This window comes from Ambystoma mexicanum, chromosome 13 (genome assembly GCF_040938575.1).
Source record: "Ambystoma mexicanum isolate Mex_15411 chromosome 13, UKY_AmexF1_1, whole genome shotgun sequence".
In the NCBI taxonomy this organism is placed as follows: Eukaryota; Metazoa; Chordata; class Amphibia; order Caudata; family Ambystomatidae; genus Ambystoma; species Ambystoma mexicanum.
In genome coordinates, this window is record NC_090938.1 from 483,869,021 (window position 1) to 483,893,100 (window position 24,080).

The 24,080-nt window shown below is 47.2% G+C and overlaps 1 protein-coding gene across 6 annotated transcripts in view; it reads right to left on the reverse strand.

Moving 5' to 3' along the window:
- The window catches only part of TANC2 (tetratricopeptide repeat, ankyrin repeat and coiled-coil containing 2), a 3,436,361-nt gene that overhangs the window by 98,611 nt on the left and 3,313,670 nt on the right, over positions 1 to 24,080 (reverse strand). For all 6 annotated transcript variants that reach the window (XM_069634135.1, XM_069634134.1, XM_069634133.1 and 3 more), the window contains one exon: positions 3,089 to 3,180. In XM_069634135.1, the coding sequence (XP_069490236.1) occupies positions 3,089 to 3,180 (92 nt within the window). The remainder of the gene's footprint in view (positions 1 to 3,088; positions 3,181 to 24,080) is intronic.

Genomic DNA, 24,080 nt, shown 5'->3' on the forward strand with positions numbered 1-24,080 from the left:
CACGGGCTACACCTATCTGCATAGGGTCTTCTCGGGATGGACAGATGTTGTCTGAGGATGGAGGTCTGTGACTGGGAAAACACCCCTCTGACATCTTCTTTCCGAACGACATTCTTGCATTTGGTCTTCGATCTGTAAGGCTGAAGACAAAATGTCTGAAAAAGAAGACGGTCTGGGGGTTCTTGCTAACTCGTCTTTAATCTCCTCTTTCAGTCCTCGGCAAAATATGGCGTATTGCGCCTGTTCCGGCCACCTGGCTTCTGCAGCCGGCCTCTTAAATGTAGTTCTGTATGTTAACAGGTCTGTGGACCCTAGGTGAACATCCAATAGATCTTCACAAGCTGTGTAAGAAATCTCAGGTCTCTCAAACGCCTGTTTGAGGTGAGCAATGAAACCCCCATAATCCTGCAAAAGGGGACTAGAGCCTGTAAACAGAGGCGTGGCCCAAGCCAGAGCGTTTCCCGTCAGATTTAAGATCACAAAACCAACCTGGTCGAGTTCAGAGGTATAAGTTGTTGCTCGAAAGGTGAAATGAATTAGGTAGGCGTCAAGAAACTCTTTCAGTTTTTTGGGTGTACTTTCATATTTTCCAGAGGGTAAAGTCATGGGGGGTAGCTCTGCGGGTTGTCTCTCTCGGGTAGTGACTAACTGTCGGAGCACAGTGTTCTCCGTCTTAAGGTTCTGCACCTCCATTGTCAAGCCTTGAACTGCCGCCAATAGCTCGTGTACCTGTTCTGCCGTGGCCATGGTAATAAGTAAGCGTTGCAATCTGTCAATTCCGAGTTCTCCTCCCCATAGTCACTGACTTCTCCCTCCTCACCTGTATCAGAAGAGTCTGTGTTGTAGTCTTACTTTAGGGACCACCTCCAGGTGTTGAAGTCTTGTGTTTTCGTTTGGGAGCGGTAATCTGCCTCGAAAAGAAGCCACCATTACAGTCTGGAACAGACTGAATCCTCGTGACCCCCTCCCGGGACAGCCGGATGGGGAAAAAGTCTATCGGCACAAAAAACCCCACAAGTTGATGACAGGAAAGGAAGCTGGAGGATATCCCTCTGATGCTGGAGTATGCAGTGGAACACAGTGGCTGTGCGGGAATCCACGGAAGACAATCCAAAGGAGAAATCTTGGACCCAAGACAGAAGCAGAACCAAGGCTGCTCGAAGTAATGAAGTCAGACCGTCCAAGGCAGGAACCCCGAAGAGAGTGCGGACAATCAAATGGGTAGCTAAACAGCTGGCAGGAAGAAAGGAGGAAGAAATGACAATTAGCTGAGCAGGCGAAAGTTTAACGCTGCGTGGGACGCGGAGAACCGAAAAGAGGGAACGAAAGGGAGCAGAGGAACGGAACGAAGAAAAAGGAAACAGTGCCCCGAGATGAGGGCGCAAGGTGATAGAGGAATTCACGCTAGTGAATGAAAATATAGAACACTAGCGTTGAGGATGCAGTCAGAACAGTCACTGCAGTTGCAATGCGTCGCGCCGCCGCAGAGGAAGTGGATTTGAACCTCGGGTGGCACCGACTGAGAAAAAAGACTAGAGCGTGTGTTGACTGGTGTGATAACGTGATGGAACTGTCAATGGCGGCGGCCAGCCTTCCACCTTATCCCATAGCTTCCAAATCCGCAGGTGCATGACACCGCCTTCTCAATGAATTTTATCATTTGAAGTCTAAAGGCCTCCCATTCAGCTTTAGTAGCTGAGTAACCTGGGCAGGCTACTCTGCTTTCAGGCGAGGACGGACATCTGTGATGCCAATTTCGTCAAATACGAAGAGGAATGGCGCGAACCGCTACGTGAACGTTTTTTGGAACGTTTCCTAAGCAGTAACTCACCCCTCGAATCGTCCAATGAACGTCTTTTGGATGGTGTTGAGGAAGGGTATGTCAAAGGGGGCCTACCCACAGCGAGCTTCCCCTTACGTTCTTCGAGCGCCTTTCCTGTCATGGATTGACAGGATCCACAGTCAGCCGCCCCGTGTTCGGTGCCAAGGCACCACAAACAAATACGATGTGGATCAGTTATAGAGATTTTCGACTCACAGGTCGACACATTTCTTGAACGCGGTCTTCGGGGTAGAAGAAGATGACATTTTCGATAAATGACGAAGTTTTGTGAGAAACAACCACGCCATATCCGAAGCAAAAGCTTTCACAGAAAAACAGAAATGAAGTAACGGGTGCAGTGCGTGCTATTTATACTATCGATGACGTCAACCTTGAAGGGGGATGGAGGCTCTCGAAGGACATTGCGTTGACGAGCACAGCGTCCTCTACCGCAAAATTATGTTTCCAAATTAGCTGATGCTGGAAGGAGGAGATATCATAAAATGAGGAATACGTGGGAGGACACAATCCATTTGAAATTTGCTTTGACCTGCAGCAGACATCAATGCAATCAGATGAGAGAGATCAGAGGTATAAGCCTATCTTAGAAACACTAGTTAATTGAGACAATATGGGCTGCTTCTGACCCGTTACTCTATAAGCTGAATTGCCCAGCTACAATTGAAAAGTAAGACCATTTTGACACTACCTGAAATCTGTTGTTATGCAACATCTGTACAGGGATGTTTACTGACAAATTGAAGACATCACACTTTATTAGAGCAACAGTTGGCAACCTCAACGTAAGAATCATTCACCTCCAAACATGTAATTTAGGATCAGAAGGATCTAATTTATCAGGACAAAGAAGATGCTTTTTCTGTGACAAAATGTCTCTGGGGGGGAGGTTAGAGGGCTGTACAATTTGAATGATCCTAGTCTAATTCTTGCTTTTAATTTGCAGACTAGGACTTCTATTCATGCATTTGCCGTTTTATAAATTCAGGATTACAAGTCACAGAATGTAAAAACAAAAAATATGGTACTTGCATTTCCCAAATAGAATAGGGCATACTGACATGCTGTTCTTGTACATGTAAAAACAGATTTTGAAGCTCCAACATTATAATCGCAGATGCAATATTTTCCTTACTGTATCAGTCAAGATATCAGGCACCAAACAAACACGTGTGTCATTAATCATCCTTTAAACACGTTGGTCAAGTCACACAGCTTGCACATACAGGAAACTTTGCATAGCCTCACCTTGTAGAACATGTCTCCTTCCTCCATCAGCTTGCTCAGCAGGATGATCATGATGTCTGGTTTGGAGGTGGCCATCGCCCAGGTGGCTGGACCTGCAGTGTACAGGATGCATGATGGGTAAAAAAACTCATACAATGCAAGGGTGGTAAGGAAGCAAGGTGGAAAAATAAAACACAACAGAAGAAAAAGAGGTCGTGGAGGGAGCGGGAAGAAAGGGTTTTCTGCTGATGAGAACAACTTGACATGGGCCTTCAAAGCATGTGAAGGTAATTTCTTTACTGGTTTTTAGTGTAGACTGTCTTTCAATTTGTGAAAACACAAGACTATGGAAACATGGAATTTTAGGTTTTATGTGCTTAATCAGCTTCTTTTTTTGGTCTTAAAATATAGATTTAGCTGTTTTGGTAATTTCAGTAAAGCTGTTTTGATCTCAAAAATATTGAGTGTCGGGTAGGGTGGGGTGGGTGGTTGTGGGGTGCTGTGTGTGGCGCATCTGTCTGGAAAAGTGAAGCATTTTCTGCTACAGAAAATATAAGGGTTAAGGATTAAGATCTTCAACAGGCACATTGGCTAAGAAATGCCTTCCCCAAAGAAGATCATTGCTATAAAACGTAACTGAAAATGTAAACTAATTACAAGCACTTTTCTAACACAGGCATTTTCCATTCATACCTATATTCTGACCTGAATAATTATTAGACTAATAATTTCTGTTCTTATATAGCGCTTCATGCCAGAGTCATCCTGCTTCTATGTATTGTATTAACAAGTGTTACTATTCATGGTACTCAAATTATCAACAAAATGCTGAGTCGGCCATGTCACGTAATTCAAACTTGTGTAGTGCACACCGGCAATTGTAAGAGGAAAGCTTTTAAATTGTGAGCTATACTCACTGGCTTGAAGCCAGGCTGTCTCTACAATCAGCGTAGATCGCAGACGGCAAGGAAAATAACAATGCGGTTAGGGAGGTCAGATTGTGCGAAGCTTCACTGGCAGCAGCTGCGGACCCCCCTGACAAAGACTGGATCTGCCTCTCTCCCCCAGAACCCTGTCCAATGCCTACAACCCCCTCTTCTAACTTTACCTTTAATATTATAATCTTCTAATTGTATTGATATTATTCTAACATATTACTATGCTCCCTTGTTGCACAGCGCTGTTGCTTCCCATACAGGCTTGCATTATTTAGAACCCAAAATATACATGCAATGGTCGAAAAATGTCTTGATTTTAATCTTATACCATTGACTTATTTTGCTGGTGATCACTTCATTGTCTTTTTATGTATTTCAATACGATAGAATTATTTAAGGATCACGCAATTGCATTTTCTCAATGGTGATTTGTTTTTAGGGAGACATCACACGTTGTTCAGTAAAAAAATGGAGACTGTCTCAGCTCTGGTGTAAGAAAGAACCACAGTGCAATCTAATGATCTTTATTTTTTTAAAACAAGTCTTTCATCTCCCTAAATAACACTTGTGCGTTACTGTAATAGATTAACAACAAAAAAACATGTAATCACTTTTTTAATCCAGTAGCATTTTAGTGAAAACAGTGAGCCCGGATAGGTTTTTTGCCAATGTTAATGTAACTTATCTTAAGGTTGTCGTGGGAATTGTGGCCAGGGGCACATCATTTAGACAGACTATTAATAATAATAATTAATGCAGAATGTGGAGAAACAGGATATCTGCAAACATTTTAGCTGTTTTTCAAATCATGCTCTCCCTCCCGTCTAGAGTAAATGCTGCTAGCCATTCGAATTATAACATTTCATTTCCAACTATTACATTGGAGCCTTACGCAACTTATTTCAGGGTCAACAATAACACTTATTATTGTTAGAAACCTTTCCTTTAATAAGTTTAGTACATTTGGCAATTTTTATTAAACAGATTTATTGAAGAGGGATGTGATGGAATTAAAGCTTGGCTTACTGCCATCATTCAGAGCCAGAATTTTCCAGAAATTGGTACTATACATAGGGAAGGAGGTGTGATTACAACGTTGATACATTACATCAATTTAAGCTTGTTTTAATGGACTTTATAATTAGTAATTCGTAAACCTTAATATGCCCAATTCTTGTACTGAATCCTAAATGAGGAATGAGAGTGAGTAATGTAGAAAGTTGGGAATAAGGTATTTCTATTCCAAGGGTACTTGAGATGGGGTTCTGTGTGCTTCCAGAGCTGGACCATTAGAACGTTTGTATGCCTGCTCCAGCATCACAAGTCAAACATATGCTATTCCATACCCCAAGTACGTCGATGCACATCAGGATAGCAGTGGCACATACTTGCAAGCATTTATGTTTTTTTAACACTGGTTATTCAATACAAAATTTGATACTGGGAATAACCATTTTACATGTTGTACATTATATATTCAATGTAATTTATTTTTTAGTAAGACCCGCTCCCGTCAATAGATTCCACATCTGTGCTAATTTCATCAAGAATTTCGATGTGAGAGTTGGCCTATTTAAAGTTTTTTAAGGCCTTCCTTCTAACTTTCTCGGACCCGGCAAAGTGCATGTAAAAGTGTTCACACAAGTTGTTAACTGGGCATTAGTTGCGAGCCTTACAGATGTCAGGGCTAAATGAACCCTACAACAGCAAACAGGCTGCTACAGCAGGAGGATCTCAGGATTGGTTTTATGGCTTATTAGCACCCTGATGAGGTGGATCACCATAACAGGGTTGTTCTGATAAACCATGCCTGAGACTCAGTTTAAGAATGCTTGCAGCAGTTGTTTGGATGAGCTAAGCCCATAAATATGTTTTTAAAAGCAGTCATCAAACATTCTAAATAAAAAGGTCCTATAATACATGGATATGTTTGAGGACCTGGAAAATACAATCCAAATGCCCAGACAATGGTTTGAGACGAAATTCGAACACTTGAACGGTTCAAGGGGTGGGTACATAAGATGATATAATTCTTGAGACAAATTAAAAGATACAAATGTGTTCTTACCGGAGCTTGGGACTAACACTATTTACAAAAATCAAAGCACATAAAAACACTCCCAAGTACAGATGAGCTGATAACCTTCAGGTTGGGACACAGAAGTAAAAGGAGTTCTTTATCAGGCCTCTTGGTATTATTTTTATAGCAATTTACTGAACGTTAGATCCATATTAGTCTCCTCCTGAAGGCTCCATTGTCAAGGTGGTCAGCCCGGCCTGTGGGGGCCGACAATTCTTCTTTTGCATGGCACATGAGATGATATGGATCCCGGTTCTGTGTCAGGTACAAAGCCTTTGTTAACCCAAGACCAGTTTCTTTGCGTTAGAAGGCGTGACCTTTCAGGAAGATCTCTTACGCAATATATGTCTGTCTAATTTCATTTTCCATAAGGAAAAGATTCTACATGTGCTTAAATCCAACACCTGACTTCAAGCATTTACAAAAAGAAAACTTTGCTTTCAGGCAGACTTGTAAGAGTGACAGATGGGTCAGGTGTTAGTACTGCATGTACCATGACCAGGTTGGAACCACGAGGGTTGTCATTGCTCCATAAAACCACTTGGGATTCTGCACCAATATGACAAGCAAAAGCATTCAAGGAAGAGCATTCCTGAAGTTATTTACATTTGCAACAATGGGAAGTCCTAATGACCATTTTTATTTATTCTCAATGTGAGGCTGAGAGTCAAAAATCATTCAGATGTGACCAACATGATTCAGGTGCCCGAAAAGCATGCTTGTACTGTTTGCCCCAATGGCAATTTGTTTGATCAGTTCCGACACAATATAGCAGATGTCAAAGCCAATTAAATAATGGACCAAAGCTCAAAAGAGCCTAAGAGATGGCAATTGTGATGCTATGTATAAGCAACAGAACTCCATGTTGCATTATTTCTAAGGTACTTGTAAAATGCTTACACTAGTTCTCACAATCCTAAACAAATACTAAAGCAGTTTCATAAACGAAATGTATATTCTGAGGTGTACAATATAAGTACTTTAAAAGAAAGATTTCAAAGAACTCCCCAGAAAAATCGGGCATCATCGGTTTTATGACGATTAATGAATGTACGCACAGACATGCAAGGTAGCATCATTAAAAATGTCCAGCATTGGACTGTGCCAGACAAATAAATTAGATAGTTTTGGAAGTGGTATACTAAAAGAGGAGGATCGCCTAGAACGGCTCCTTTGCAGTCTAATAGCAAAAGGTGATGTTCTAGATATCTAGAAAGTGATTATGAGACATTACTTTCAAATACATTTGGTCAAAAGTCAGAAAGTAATGTTTTTTGGTCTTCATGCTCTTTGTGTAGAAATTTAAAACACCTAGATTATTATTTTTGCAAAAAATATCTTTGAAACAGATGTATGAAATCCGGAGAATGAAAAAAATGTTTAAGATTGGTTATGGAACTTTGCTCAAAGAATTAGGCGAGACCCAGAGGTCAAGTACCTCCTGATTGGCACCTCCCAGCACAAAATAGCTTTTTACGCTGATGACGTGCTGCTTTCTATCACGAATATTAGCTCCTCGTTAAAGCCCTGACTTGCTGAGATCAACAGATTTGGAAAGGTAGCGGGCTTCACCATCAACTTTGGTAAGTCTGTGGCACTGAGGATAGGTTTGGAGCCGGGAGAACGGGAACCCTTTGAAACCCTTTGTCCAGTCCAATGGAACGATAAAGACATCCCCTATCAGGGTGTCCACATTCCTGCTTGTCCGGGAGAGGTATACCGGGAAAATTTGCTGTGCTTTTTAAAGAGCTCGAAGGGGACCTGTATGCCTGCTCTTCCCTACTCACCACAATCCCTTTGCCCCTGATCCGCCGCTTGCAGAGAAACTTTCCATAATCCGGCTTTCACCCCAGGGCTTCACCCACTGAACTTTAAGAATTGGGTTGTGAGGGGCCTTGAAACTCTGGGGCAACTTTTTGAGGGAGACCAGCCGGGCACATTTGAGCAGTGCAAAACAGTCTTCTGGCTAACCGAGGCGGACAGGCTCCCCTACATTCAACTGCATCATTGGTGCTCTCATCCCTTAACCCATCAGGCTGCGACTTGCACCCTTAATGCCCTCGAGCTTACCCTAAAAGACCTCCCGCCGCATGGGAAAATGTCCACCCTCTATAAACTTCTGCAGGAAGATATCCTTTCTACAAGGGCCTCATACATGCTGCAATGGGAGGTAGACCTGGGACACCCCCTAGAAGACCAGATGTGGGTGTACATTTGGGCGCTGACACACCCCTCATCCTTTTGCATCACCAACAGAGAATGCGCCCATAAGGTGTTCCTGCGCTGGTACTACCCCCCTCTCAGACTTCACTGCATCAACCGGGCCCTACATCCCAGCTGCTGGCGTCAATGTGGACAGCCAGGGTCATTCTTCCACATGTGGTGGTCTTGCCCAATTGTGAAAACCTTCTGGACCCAATGCATCACCACCATAAAAGACATTACCCAGGTGGCACTCCCAATAGAGCCGGAACCTATCCTACTAGGAGTCCCGGTCCCAGGAGTTTATCTGAGAGAAAACAAGCTTAGCTACTGACTCAATTTCTCTTGGCCGGGAAAATCACAGTAGCCTGCACTTGGAAAACCACAGAGGGGCCAATCATGTCGCTTTGGTGGATGAAAATGTGGGACAAATTGATTGCAGAAAAGGTGTCGGCAGCCAAAGCAGGCCTTCTACATCGCTTCTCGAACATTTGGGCCCCATTCGTAGACTATGACCAAAACTTTCTGGCTTTAACCAACAGACCCCGCCAAGCCAGGAGGGTCCTTGACTTGGAAGAGGACGACCCGGTGTCGAGATCCCTTGGGCCAGACCGGGAGCAGGGTGGAGCCGGGGAACAGGAGAGGGAGTGAAGTAAGGGTACAAGCAGATGGGACTTATGCCTGTTCTTTGATGATAACTGGTCAGGGGTTTACATTGTATTCTTTATTCATCTGTAATCCGGTCATTATGAGCGCTGGTTTAAAATAAATACTTTAAAAAAAAGATCGGTTATGGAGGAGTTATGAGTAGAACTTGGCTAAAATAATAAGTGTTTATTTCATGTTGCGTGAGTGTGTAAGCAGAGAGAGTGACTGTGCTGCTTACATAGCACATAGTTGAGAATATTGCGCATAGGTGGCATTCTCAGATGTCAGACAAGAACAGAGAATAAACAAGTCTACCAAACAAGTGAACTTTGCACTTCCTTAGCAAAGGTTTGTTGTAGCTCTCAAGTGAAATAACATATTATTCTCAAGTCAGTCCCTTGACAAGCCACATCGCCCCCACCCACCAGCACCTTTGCTGATAATGATATCCCTGACACCAGCCATCTATAATTTGCTGGATGTCATGTTGGGAAGGTTCCAAACTATCTAGGATGAGATGTAGGGAGTTATTAAGAATAGAGGACACACTTTGACCATAGGCCAATTAGCATTTTTGGGTCAATTGTAACCAATATTGGAACTTCTGTGGGTTGTGAAATAAGGGCTTCAAGAGTTAAAAGGAGAGTCAAAAACGAATTTGGGCACCTGAGAGGTGCGCATTTGCATAGACTATGCAAAACCTGGGCCAAAAACAATCCCTATGATCTTTGATATGCATAGTCCTAAATATAGGGCAGCAGCAGGTTCGAGAGAATGAATAGGGGACAAGAACCTCAGGTTAAATTTCACTGAGCTAAGGCGATTGTCAAATGCATGAATGACATCCATGTCTCAAACCACAATGGATCACCAATAAATCTCAGAAATCCAAATGAGTGGATGCCGACAGCCAGACAAAACAACATCTTCAGCAATCAACTGATTAAGTTGTTTTCCATCTTCCAACTATGTGACGTTCTAGCCACTCAAGCCTCTAGACAGAGGGGAGAAACAAAAAAGATGGTCTGCCCACAAAATCAGAACACCTCACTGAGAATGAGGGGCTCAGGCTACAAGGTGGAACAGTCATTTTTAGGCATGTATTATTTCTGAGTCACATGAGTTTGTGGCATCAACCAACCAGTGACACCCAAAACATAAGAACATCTGGAGGCAGCCTACACCCCAAAGAGGAGGCATAGAAGGAGGTTCCTTAAATCCAGGCACAAGGGGACTTCTCAAAAGCCCAATGAAAGAAGATAAAAAAAGAATAGGTACTGTGACGAATCCAGGTAACTCGTCACTTCTCCCCAAGGGTTAAGCCCCTCTCTATGAGGCTATGGAGGTAAGCCTGCTCTGCAAAACCCTCTCTACGGGTCGAGACAAGGGGGACCTCACCAAGAGAGACTCCCCCTAAGGGGACAAGGACTCCCATTCCTGTGAGGAACTCCTGATGCCAAGCCATAGAAGGGCATATATGGGACTGTCTCCCATATCCGATATTTCCAATTATCACGACGTGAAGAAGGAGCAAGATAAAATATTCTATCCACAAGAGAAAAGAGCAGCTAACTCTTTAAGTGAAAAGCATAGATCCACTGAGACGAGTGTATTTAAAGTTTTCATTCACTCCGATGAGGAAAGAGAGCGAAGAGAGAGGATCGCATGGTGAAGCAGGGGAGGTCCCCATATAATGTTACGCTATCTGAAGACGGGGCCTTGGATGAGCGCTGGAAGCCGGCAACAGAGAAGCAAGCTGCGTGAAGACTGAAGGAAACGAGACACAGATACGATGTAGTGGTGGAGGTGGCGTCACCACGCGATTCAAGTGGTGGGCAGGCTGCCTGGGTAACGACACCGAGACCACTGATGGTAGACCACTACCGCTGACACAGTTCCCCAGTGAGGGATAACGAAATTGGGAGAGAAGATGAGCTGTGTCAGGCAAAGACGGTGGCAAGGAGATGAACAAAGAAGAGAGAATGACCGGAGAGACCCAAACCGAAAGCAACCCCGAGACGTTCCCACCTGAATGAGAAGTAACAGGGAACCAGGGAGGAATGGGAACCGAGGCGAGAATTATTATAAGAACTGTAAAAGTGTATTTTGCATGAATACCGTCAGATAGTAAACTATTGGCCTAAGCACATTCACATTGCACTATAAATTGGATTGAATGAACCTGAAACAAGCTAGACTACACCGCTATTTTGTGTTATCTGCCATTTTGATCTGCTCTTGTTTTCTGTCCCATGTTTAGAATTGTGTTTTTGGCTCGAGCAGAGAAAAATGAACTTTGTACTGTTTCCATGATATCAACGTCCTACACTGGGAAACCTTGGAGTTAAACAAAACCCGTACTAATCAGTAATTTAGATACCATCTGTTCCAATAGTGCCTTCCCCGTTCAAACAGTAAAGTAGAATGAATAGTTGAACATGCTCTTCTTGCAGAAATCTTTGTTTGCGCTCCTTGAAACTAAGCTGACTTTAAACTCAAGAACAAATGATAGACAAATATAAGCGAGCAAATTAAGGAATGTTACCTTTGTGTCTTATATTTGGAAAACATGTGAAATGTTTAAAGGAAAACAACAAACTATTAAAAGATGTTTAAGCATGACTTAGTTATGTGGATAGGCCATCAACCCTAGGTATATGTATTACACGAAGAGGGGCTGGACGATGTGTCCGGGATTGTGGAAAACTTGTATAAATCCTTGTGTTTGTGAAATGTCCAACACTCTCTCATCTCACGGTGTCTGCTTGCACACATTGCAGGGTGTTGAGAGACAAACAGCTGCCTGTTGATAAATAGTACATTGTACCTTTGGACTTGTGACTGTCGTATTTCTATTATGTGTTATTAAGCCTCGATATTCTTTCATCTTTCAGAACGTTGAAACTCGTCCGGTAGAAAAGAGAAAAGTGAGAAAGTAAATCTGACAAACTTCAACTGTCTGGTTGAAAGAAAGAAAATCCAAAACAGACAGTGTTTTTGTTTGTCTGTTTTGGTACAAAAGTATGCAGTTTTGAGGAAAATGAACCTATATGATATATTCGGTGACCTCAAAATGGCTTTCGATGGGGTATCCCGTGATTTTCTTTGGCAGATTTTGCAGCAGAAATATGCCAGCAAAGCTGTTGTCGATTGTAAAAACACTTTACCACAATAACAAAGCAGTAGTTCGATATGGCTTGGCATGTGAGAACACCCCACAATTTGAGATGTCCAGGGGTGGCCAGGCAGAGACGTGTTCTCGGTCAGCAGGGGTGCATACTCCCCCCCCCCCCTCATGTTTAGCATCTTTATTGATGAATTTATCAGGACACAACTTGAATAATGCTTGGATCCCCCTTAGTTGGGTCCAGACTAACTACCGGCACTCTTCTTTGCAATGACGCTGTTTTATTATCCACATCACTCCAGGGGATTAAGGTGATCTTGGGGCATCCTTCGGGAAGGTGCGTGTCAAGCTAGGGCTATCCCTCACACAGGGAAAACAAAATCTATGGTATTTAGACATAGGATTGCCAAGCAACAGCAGATAATGGTTAGTGTTAAGGGAAATGTGCTTGCACAGGTGAAATGTAATGATTATTTGGGGGTCCAATTTAACGAAAAAGGGTTTTGGTCTTCCCAAATTGACAAGGCATGGACTAATTTGCACCACTGTTGTGGTGGGATATCAGGTTTATATAACAACCATGGCAGGAGAGCAACCTTCCCTGCTATTGAATTATATAAGAAGCTGGCCATATTGCATGCCTCTTATGTGGCAGAAATTTGGGGCTATGCAAGTTCCTCAAATTTGATTACTGCCAAGTATTTACTTCTGAAGAAATTGTACTTGTTATCCCGAGGAGCGCCAAACACCCTTATTCATATGGAGGTTGGCTTGGCCTCAGTTGCCAATGAGATAATGATGAAATCAGTGGTTTTATTGGCTAAAGCTGTAGTCCAACCCGGGTTGGAGCTATTTCGTGATACTATTGTTCATCTGCTTAGCCTAACTGGAGGGAAAAGCTTACCATGGGCCATTCATGTCAAGAAAACTATGTCCACTTTGAACAAGCAAGATCTTTGGAGTCATCCTGAGGTGATTGATAAAGTAGCTCCAACCAAGGTCAAAAATGAAATAACCTCCCTCAAAAGAGAAAATATGATCAGCGATTGTTACAAACTGAAGCTGGCAGATAACTATCTTGAGAGCAAGCTTGAATTTGGCTTTGAGGCACATTTAGATTATATTGAACCATCATATGTGCGAGCCTTATGTTTCGACTTCTGTTTGGGCACATTGAGGCTAGGCTCATACACATAATCTTGGGATTGTGATAGTACAGACTTATGTCCTCTGTGCAATCTGTATGTTGAGACTGCCTGCCATTTTCTATTTTACTGTACAACCCTTAAGAGTTTGAGGTGCCATAATATAAAGCCAATCTTGAGGGAAGCTAGTGTAACGACTGCCACTGACACACTGAGCTATATGATCTCCACCCAAGAACCGTACGTTATGTCATGTCAGTGGCTACGTTTATTTACAAAGCATGGTTCAAAAGACCCAAGAGCTGATGTAGCACCAGTGCGTACACTTGACCATTGCCCTTATCTTGTCCTTGTTTGAGGTTTACATGAAATAAACTTATCTAGGGTTGTGTTTCTATCGCCTATAGCCCAAATAAGATTGATTTAAAGTACTTAAAGGGCTGTGAGTAACCTCTCCCTATGTTGATAACTTTTACGCCAGCTTGTAATACTTATCCCCCTGCTAGGTAAGGGGTTGTGAGTGACTCCTACTGGTGTTATTACATGCATTGGGCCTGATGTTGTAATATGTTGATTTTATTGACCATTTTAAAGTCTATGAAGGGAGTAGTTTCTTACCTGTAACTCCATTTCTCCAGCGTTGGCATTTATCATGAATTAACATGCTGTGAATATTTCCCGTCATCAGGCTGGGAAAACCTTGGTAACTTTGACATAGCGTTTTCCTATGGAAAACTTCGACACCGAGTGTCCTAGCAACGTCTTTTTGGGTGCTTTAGGCTGCACCAATAGGACATCTAGTATAAATAGCCCCGCCCCCGCGGCTTCCCTTCAGATTTTAACCTCCCAAAGTAGAGGAAACCAGAACCAAGGTTTGCCTGCAGGGGAGGCCGGTGGGTGCATGTCAATCCATGAAAGAAACCAACGCTGGAGAAATGGAGTTACAGGTAAGAAACTACTCCCTTCTCCAGCATTGGATCTTTCATGGATTTACATGCTGTAAATAGATTACAGAGCAGTATGACAACTTGGTGGTGCATGACAGGCAAACAAAACCCCATGCCTCCAGGCCATAGTAACCAACATAATGAAACCAACCCAACAATAGGCATGAGAACCAAACACCATCAGAACAAACCAAACCCTAGAAGCTGCGGGGCTTACCTTTTTTGGAACAGGCGTTGGAAGACTGCACGTGCCACCTGCACATCCTCCACATGTTGTTGCCCCAGACAATAGTGTCTGGTGAAGGTATGCGGCACCGCCCAAGATGCTGCTTGGCAAATGTCACCGAGCGGTATACCCGCCCACAGCGCCGCTGACAACACCATGGATCTTGCAGAATGAGCCTTAGGAGTGGGCCGCAAAGGCTTGCCAGCCTTCCCGTGGCTAAAAGGAAATCCTAGAGGAGACCCAATGGGAAAGGCCTTGCTTGGAAATTGACTGCCCTCTGTTGGTAGGACCAAAAGCCACAAACAGCTGCCTCGACTTCGTGAAGACTTGAGTTTGGTTGAGATAAAACTTCAACGTCCTCTTAACGTCCAAGGAATGCAGTGCTTTCTATGCAGGAGTGGTAGCCTTAGCGAAGAAAGTGGGCAAGGCAATTGTAGTGTTCTTGTGAAACTCTGATGGCACTTTAGGGATAAAGTGCGGATTAGTAGACAGGAGACCCTTGTCCCTCATGAACCGCAGATATGGCGGGTCAAGTTCAGAGACCCTCCTGGCCAATTTAATAGCCACCAGAAAAGTGACTTTCCACGTGAGGAATTTCATCGTCGCCAACGACATAGGTTCAAACTGCATCTTCATGAGGGCTGAGAGCCCCACATTGAGACTTCATACCGGAGCAAACCTCTTCTCCGGGTGAAATGTCCTGAAAAGGCCCTTGAAGAAGTGTTTGACCAACTTGTCACTGAACAGAGGTGTAGAGTTGCGCTGTCGAGTGAACTTGGAGATGGCCACCAGATGGACCTTGATTGAAGACAACGTCAGCCCCCCCCCTTCGTCAGCAGCAGAAGATACGGTAGAAGCTGGGCTGGTGACACATCCAATGGCTGCAAGTCTGGTTGCTCTGCGCACCAGGCACAGGACCTAGACCACTTTCGACTGTAAGACATGTTGGTAGATGGCGCCCTTGCCGCAGCCAAGATGCAACGGAAACCTGCGGGATCCCTAGATGTCCAAATTGGGAGGGGTCAGGAGCCACGCCGCAAGACTGAGGGATGTCGGTTCGTGATGCCACACCTTTCAGTCGTCCTGCGATAGCAGATCTGGCTCCGACCCCAGATGAAGGGGGCCGTCCAGCGCGAGGTGAAGCAGATCCGAGAACCATGTCTGCCGGGGTCAGAACGGGGCCACCAAGATCACCCTGCACTGGACCTTGCACACCATCTGGATCACTCTCCAGATCAGAAGAAACAGAGGAAACGCATACGCGAACAGGCCCATCCATGGGAATGAGAACGCGTCCCCCCTCGAGTCTTAATGAGCCACCCTGCTGGCAAAGAGGGGGCACTGCTTGCTTTGCAGGCTGGCAAACAAGTCCAGAGGGGGAGACCACCATTTCCTGAACATTCTCGCCACCTGGGCGTCCTTCAGTTTCCATTCGTGCAACTGACCTGCTGATGAGAGCATCCGCCTGAACATTCTGAACACCTGGCAAATGTTCAGCGGTGATGCGAATCCTGTGAGCAATGGCCCAATGCCAGACCTCCTGAGCCTCCCGGGACAGGCGCTGTGAGTGCGTGCTGCCCTAATTGCGCAGGTAAATCATTGTGGTGGTGTTATCTGTCATAATGCGGACCACTGTACCCTGAATGAGAGGAAGAAAAGACTTCAGAGCCCAGTGAACTGCCTTCAATACCAGAACGTTGATGTGTAATGACACCTCCATGTGAGACCATAAGCCCTGACCCTGAAACTGGTCGAGGTGCACACCCCAACCCAACTGGGACGCGTCTGTCATGATCGTATACTGAAAATCCGGCTCCACTACGGCCATGCCCCTCACAATATTGTCGGAGCAAGTCCACCACTGAAGTGCTGCCGCCAATGCTCGGGGGACGAACACCTTGTCGGACCAGGAACCGAGGCTCTGCGACCACCTGGAGGGGAGAAACTCCTGCACTGGCCTCATAAACAGATGACAATTCGGGATGAGAGGGATGCAGGACGCCATGGACCCGAGAAGACACATTTACCCTTGGACTGTGACTGGCATTCCTAGCCCCCATGAGGCCGCCCTGGCGATCATCTTATGAATTCTGTCGACCGACGGCTTCACCAGATTGAGCTGCCTTTGAAACTGGGCTGCTAGGAACACCAAGTCCATGGAAGGCGTCAGGCAAGATTTTGCAAAGTTGAATTCTCCTGGCTGGACCAAGCGTATGACGTCTTGCAACGTCAGCATCTTGAATTTCAGGCCCTGCAGATTCTTGTTCAATGGCCGAAGGTCCAGAATAGGGTGGCACTTTCCATTTGGCGGTTTAATCACAAAATCCAGGCAGTACACCCCTGTCCTTGTTCCGGCACGGAGACCGGTTCTATTGCCCCTTTTTTCCAACATCAGACGCACCTCCTGCTGCAAGATTGGTAGATGCAGCTGCAACACCTTCACTGGTGGAATAGGGAGTTGCGGGCGCCGATACTTCAACGAGTGGCCATATCGTACTGCATCCAGCACCTATCTGTCCATTGTAAATAAACGCCACTCATCAGCATGGTGCGCCACCCTACCCCCTAGTTGACTGCCTACATGGCAGTCATTGCTGAGACTTGGACTGGCAGCCTCAACTAGCTGAGGCCGCCTGACCCCTTCTTCCGCTGCGCTTGAAAGTCCTTGTTCCTGTGCGCAGACTGGAAAGAATGTCAGAACCCTTGAGAATAACAACTGGGGTGACCGTAGCCCTTGTTGCGAGAGACCGCAAATCTGGCATTCCCTGAGGCTCCTCGAAAAGCACAAAAGGGGCAAAAAGAGCGTCCACTCTGCAGCGTTCCCAGTGATCTCGCTGTATTAGAGTATTCCTTCATCCCGTTCACCGCCTCGTCAATTTACACCCCAAACAGCTGCTCACCCTCACATAGCATGTCCACCACTTTGTGTTGCACCTCAGGCCGGAAATCGGCACAGCGCAGCCAGGCCTGCCTCTGGAGAACAACACCATTGTTGATCTGTTTGAACCCTGACTCGCCAGGTCCACTGCAATGTTAATGCTGTAGTTGGAGGCTTCCTCCCCCTCTCGAACCAGCAGCATTGCCTCCTTCCTCTGTTGCTCAGGAAGGTGATCCAAGAGTGGAGTCAACCGGTGCCACATCTCCCTGTCATAGAGAGCCATAATGGCCAAAGAGTTGGCCGCCTTGACCGTCGTAGCCCCCACCGTAAGCACCTTCTTGCCGAACGCATCCTGCTTACGAGCATCATTGTCCGGGGGCGTTGCACACATGTGCTGACTACCCACCTTATGACCAGCCGCTGCCGAGACCACCAACTCCGGAATGGGTTGCGATGTGAGGCACTTGGGGGGAAGACTCTGGTGCTCGAAGCAGACTTTGATCGCAAGCTCTGAGAACGGATGGCGCATCGTGCGCAGACCTTCCTGCCACACTTGGTCCAATATGGGGACAAAGAAGAATGCCTTCCGCCTCTTCCCCATGTGATCAAACAAAAAACAGTCCTTTCGCTCCTCTTCCGGAGTAAGGCCATACTCTTGACAAGCCTTTGCCATCATCGCATGAAAAGCGCCAACATCATCTGGCGGAGAGGGCTGAGCTGGGCTGCTCAGGGGATCCACTTCTGGGTCGGTATCCCAGGTATCCCTGGGCGATGATGACGCCGTCGACAGTGTCAAGTGGAACACTATCAGGATCATAATCCACCAGCTCCCCTTTTTCTGGAGGGCTCCGGGGAGGGGTGAAACCTACCGGAGACTGCATCGGCGGCCGAACCGCAGGTGATTTCCACGGGAGGCCGGGGCGCGGTGCACCCACCACCTCATTCGATCGTGGCACAATTCGCACCTCCTGATCCACGGGATGCACAGGGGTCGGAGGGACTGGGAACCGTGCATCCAACTGCCCCAACAACTACTGCAGCATGTTCAGCACCTGCCTGGACAGCAACGAGAGTGGATTCATCAACGGGTACTGAGGTGGGACAACAACCAGGCCTGCCAACGTGGACGGCCCTGCCGGCTGCAGATCCAACATCGACGGATCGAAAAACGGATCACTTTCCTCTTCTGGACTCGAGTCCAAGTTGTACGTCGTGGGGTCTTGCTGAAGTATCTCCAATGGAAGCAAAGGCCCCTACACAGGACCCAGACTGCCACGGCACCTCCAATGTCGCGGTCGTCAACGAGGAATCCAGCTCGGTCAACGACAGAGCTGACGTCAACATGGCCGATGAAAGAATAGAAGGCAGCATCACCACTGTTGAGGGAGGGACTTCTGTAGACAAACCCCTCTGTGATGGAACCAAGGCCGCCACTGGCCTGGCCTTCTCCGGCGAAGCGGACTGCTTGGCCGTGGAGCTGGATCGATGTTTGGAAGGCTCGCACCCTGAAGAGGAACGGTGGCGGTCCTTTGACGTTGAGCACTTCTTTGACGAGGTGGAGGACGCTCGAGACTTAACTTCTCCTTATCAGCCGCCGAGGACTTGTACGACAGCGTCGATGACTACTCCAGCCTGGCACTCACTTCCTTCGACTTTTCAACTCTGGGTGCCTTATCCTGAGATGGGCCGCCCGACCCTCCACTCCGATGCACTGACCTGGTTCCAGACGACTCACCGCATTTCCCCACCTCCAACGCCAGCCCTGCCGTGCGCTGCTTCTTTGAGGGGGGGTTCCGCCGACGGCATCCTCATGTGTGAAGACGACACTTTCTCCGCCGTAGTAGAGGACCTGCCCCGGCAGGCCAAACCAACCTCAGAACCCAGGTAAGTACCCTCATTCAGCCAGCAAATCAACCGCTAATTGCGGTCCTTCAACAACTTCTGGGAGAAGCCTTGACAAATCTCACAGTTGTCCGTGGAATGATTGGGATACAGGCAATAAAGACAGTCCGCATGCCCATCCCCTTCGTAGACGTTCTTGAGACCGCAGGTCTCACCCAGCCTAAACAACGATTTCTTCGGGCCCACAGATGACATGTTGGGCCTGAAAAGACACAAAACAGCAAAAGCATGTGTAGTACCCGAAGAGCAATTTTCTCGAGATAAACACTAGGTGATCCGAACAGTTTGGAGGCGGTTGAAATCTGAAGGGAAGCCACAGGGGTGGGGCTATTTATACTAGACGTCCTATTGGTGCAGCCTAAAGCACCCAAAAAGACGTTGATAGGACACCCAGTGTCGAAGTTTTCCATAGGAAAATGCTATGTTAAAGTTACAGAGGTTTTCCCAGCCAGACAATGGGAAATATTCACAGCATGTGAATCCATGAAAGATCCAATGCTGGAGAATTTGTCGTTTTTATTGATCTTTTAATATGACTTGGTTTTTAATGTTTTATCCAGGTCATTATTATGTAATTGCATCTAACTTAATATATTTCTTTGTCGTTTTGTACACACATGTGACATTCTTTTATGGCATCATGCCGAATAAAGAACATTTTGATTGATTGAAAGAGAATTATAACACATCCTAGAAGGGAAACCAATAGAGCTGAAAGAGAAAAGGAGTTGTTGCTAAATAAGAACTGCCTATATGACAGAACACATTACTAATCATAAAAGGGAGAGAAAGAGAACTGTAAGATAGTTTGAAACACCCTTCAATGAAAGTCGGAAAGACTGGGCCGCGTTTATGATAAACAACTTACAAGAAAGTAAATTATACTGGAAAGAAGGGAAGATTAACCCTGTTTGAAGTAAATGACAAGTTACTCAACGTAGTGACTAACATACTCTTAGTCCCCTTTTCTCCATACTGCATGGGCGTCCCTTCCTAGGGACAGGAGATGGAACTTTTTTCACCAGAGAAACCTTCTTTCCCTTTCAATTTAGAGGCGCGCGGGGTTGCGGCCCTGGGAGCATGCGCTACCCTGATTCCGCCCACCGGCGCCACTCCTCGGTCCCCATTGACGCGTCAACAATATTTAACATTGCCTAATGACACCAGTATTATTAGGGGGGAGGATGGTGGGACGTATGGAGGAAAAGGGACTAAGGACTAAGAGTACGAGAGTCACTACGGTGAGTAACGTGTAATTACTCTTACGCCCCGTCCCCTTTCCTCTATACTGCATGGGCGATTACAACTGAATGTAGCCCCAGGGTGGAGAGGAGACCCTCCTTAAAACAACAAGTTCGTTAGTACCGCCTGTCCGAAGGCCGCATCTGACTTAGGGCTGGCGTCCAAACAGTAATGCTTACAGAAAGCTGAAGGGGTGGCCCAGGTGGCCCCCCGGCTTATGACATGCCATGGAACCTGCCGCTGGAATGCTATGGCTGCAGCCTTGTCTCCGACTGGATCAGCGTGCATGTGGGCTGGCAGTGGCTTGTGCTGCCATTCATAGGCCTCTTTGATGGCCGTAACCATCCGGTGTGCAATAGAAGCCTTGGATGCATGGTAACTAGGTCTGGAGCCCCCAAAGGTGACAAAAAGTGCATCTGACTTGCGGAAGCCCTTGGTCTTGTCCAGATAGAATTTCAGAGCGCATCTGACATCCAGACAGTGCAAGACTCTCTGTGCCTCGTCCTTGGGGTCAGCGAAGAATGTAGGTAAGACTATTTCCTCGTTTAGATGGAACGCATAGGGGAACCTTAGGTAGGAACGCGGGTAAGTCTGCAGGAGCACCTTATCCCTGTAGAAAGTGGTATAAAGTTCTGATGCCACCAGAGCCTGTATTTCGCTGACTCAGAGCGGAGATGAGTCCTACTAGCACAGCTGTCTTTATGGTGACCAGCCCGATGTCCGCGTATGCCATTTGCTCGAATGGTCTGTGTGTCAAGGCGCCCAACACCACATTGAGGTCCCACACAGGGTGTGGTTTCTAGATGGGCAGGTAAAGCCTGGATAAGCCCGCCAGATGTTTCTTGACTATCGGGTTGGAAGAGGAAAAGACCTCCTCCTCTGAATTTCTGTAGGCCCCTATCGCTTCCAGATAGGTGCGACATGTGTCCACCTGTACTCCTGAGTGCGCGAGGTGTGCCGAGAAGGAGAGCACATTGTCCAGCGCGCACGTCAGTGGGTCGATCTCCTAGAGTCTGCCCAGTGACAGAACCTGCTCCATTTACTCTAATATTGGCTCCTGGTGGCCTTGCTCCTAGAGCTCTGGATGATCTCCAGGTTAGCTTGTGATAGGCTCAGGTACTTGAGGGTGATCTGCTCAGGAACCACGCTGCGAGGGCTAACTTCTGAGGAACGGGGTGGAGAACCCTGCCGGGACAGGTGGTGTGCTGGACCCCAGCAGAAGGTGACTGGTTGGTCTGTCCGTAAGGTTGAGCAACTTGGAGAACCTCTGTCTCGCCAGTATCAGAGGAGCTATCAAGATGATGCTGAGGTTGTCAAGGAGTTCCCCCCCTTCTCACCTGGATCCGGAGTTTGCCGGTGTCTTCGATCTGCCTTCTTGCGAGCGCTCCTGGTCTTGAACAGCGCTGCTCGAGTCTCGTCTGGTTCCAGGTTGCATTTAGTTCCAGGAGCGCGTAATCCAGGAATCCGGGAGTCTGGGAAAGGCTAGAAATGCTCGGAGCCAGGAAGGGGGAAAGGGACAGAAGCGGGTAATAGCACTGGGACAAAGGAAACAATACTGCAAGCTACGATCACACGTCTGGGCTACTCTGCAATAGCATTGAGACGCGCAGAGCCGCGGAAGGCGTGGTCTATAAATAGATCACGCCGCGTTCAGCGCATGGAGCGAGCAAGGGCTTCAGCTCTGGACGGCCATGTTGGAAGTAGAACGGAATGTAAGCCCCGTTGAGACGAGGACCAGGAGGTCCAAAAGGGGCATGATCTGAAGTTCATGACGGAGGTGACAAGCTTCCTTTATTTTGCCTGGGGATCAGGGGTGTGGGAGGAAAGGCATAGGCTGTCATGCCTTCCCATTGAATCTGCATGGCGTCGGCCAGGGAGCCGGGGGCCCGTCCCTGTCAAGACGGTAACTGATGGCACTTCCAGGAGACAAATAGATCCACCGGAGGATGGCCCCATTCGTTGAAGACCACCTGCAGCACCTGGTCATTCAATTGCTATTCGTAATTGTCCACTCCCAGTCTGCTGAGCCTGTCCGCTTCCAAGTTGGCCTCCCCTGCGAGGTGGACGGCCGCGAGGTAGATGTTGTTTTCCAGGGCTCATTCCCACATGCTGACTGCTAGGTTGCTCAGTGTAGGGGACCTGGTACCCCCCCTGCTTGTTGCCATAGTACATGTTGGTGGAGTTGCCAGTCTGGATCAGGATGGTCCTGCCCCCAATGAGCCGGAAGGGAGGCTCTGAGGGCTAGCCAGATGGCCCTGAGCTCCAGCCAGTTGATATGCAAATCCTGCTCATGCCGGGTCCAGACTGCGTGGATGCAGTGGCTGTCCAGAGTGGCTCCCCAGCCTTCCAGGGAGGAGTCCGTAGTGATGGTGACCTGCAGGGGCGGTTTACGGAAGGGCTTGTCCGTCCGTAGGTTGCAGTCCCTGGACTACCACGTGAGGTCAGAGTGGAGAGAAGGCAGTGTGCTGACCAGCTCCGCTTGGTAGCCCTTCTCCTGAGGCTGCGAAGTGCAGCTGTAATCTCCTCATCCGGAGTCTCATTTGTGGCACGGCCACTGCCATGATACCCAGTAAGTGTTGGTAGCACCAAGCCGAGGTCACTGCCCTGGTAAGGAAGTGCATTGCGGTCCTCTTGATGGCCGTAATCTTGTCCTCCATGGCAAACACCTTCTCGGAGAACGTGTCCCAGATAAGGCCCAGGAAGGTGAGGCTCTGCGTGGGCTGCAGCAAAGACTTGTTGAGATTGATAGTAAACCCCAGGTCATGGAGCGTGTTCATAAGCGCAGAGGAAGTGTGGGTAACTCCCTCCAGGGATCTCGCCGAGCCAGTCATCCAGGTACGGACAGACATGGTGGCCCGGAGGATGGCTCCCATTGCATTCATGAGTCTGGTGAATACCCTGGCGTCTGAGTTGAGGCCAAAGGGTAGCACCTTGTACTGGAAATGACAGCTCATGATCCTGAAGCGTATGAAGGAGCGATGTGGCTGCCAAATCGGGACGTGTAAGTAGACGTCCTTCAAATCCAGGGAGCACATCCAGTCTCCCCAGTCTAGTGTCTCTGCAATGAGTGCTGGCGTAACCATCTTGAATTTATGAAGAGGGAGGGAGAGGTTGAGGGTGGATAGGTCCAACACAACTCTCAGGCCAGCCTGGTTATTCTTCTGCATGGCGATAATCCTGGAATTGAAGCCTAATCCTCTCTGGGAGGCTGACCGGATCTCTGCCAACAAAGTTGCCCATCCCAATCTGTGGGAGTGGAGGGGAGGACAGAGTAGAGGGAGGTATCGGTAGGCGGTACCCCGTGGATACTAGAGATAGGATCCAGCTGTCCGCAAAGTTCTGGCACCAGAAATGCATGTGAGAGGCAAGCCTGCCACTCATTGGAGACACGTGAACCCGAAGGGATGCGTCATGCCTTTTTTTCCTTCTGAGGCTGCCGCTGAGGAGGGGGACTGAAAGAGGCCCTTGCTTGCTCTCCCCTTTTGTTGCTTGCACTGGTGCTGACTCGGCGAGCGGTCAGGTTGTCTCGACCTCCGTTCCTGGAATCCCCGGAACCCGCCGAAAGCTGCCCCTTGTCGGAGTGTGGATGCGTTTGGTTGTACGCCTTGGGCGTGGCCTTCGTCAGGATAAAGATTTTGCAGTCTGTGAGCTGTTCTTTTTATCTAATTCCTTGTCGGT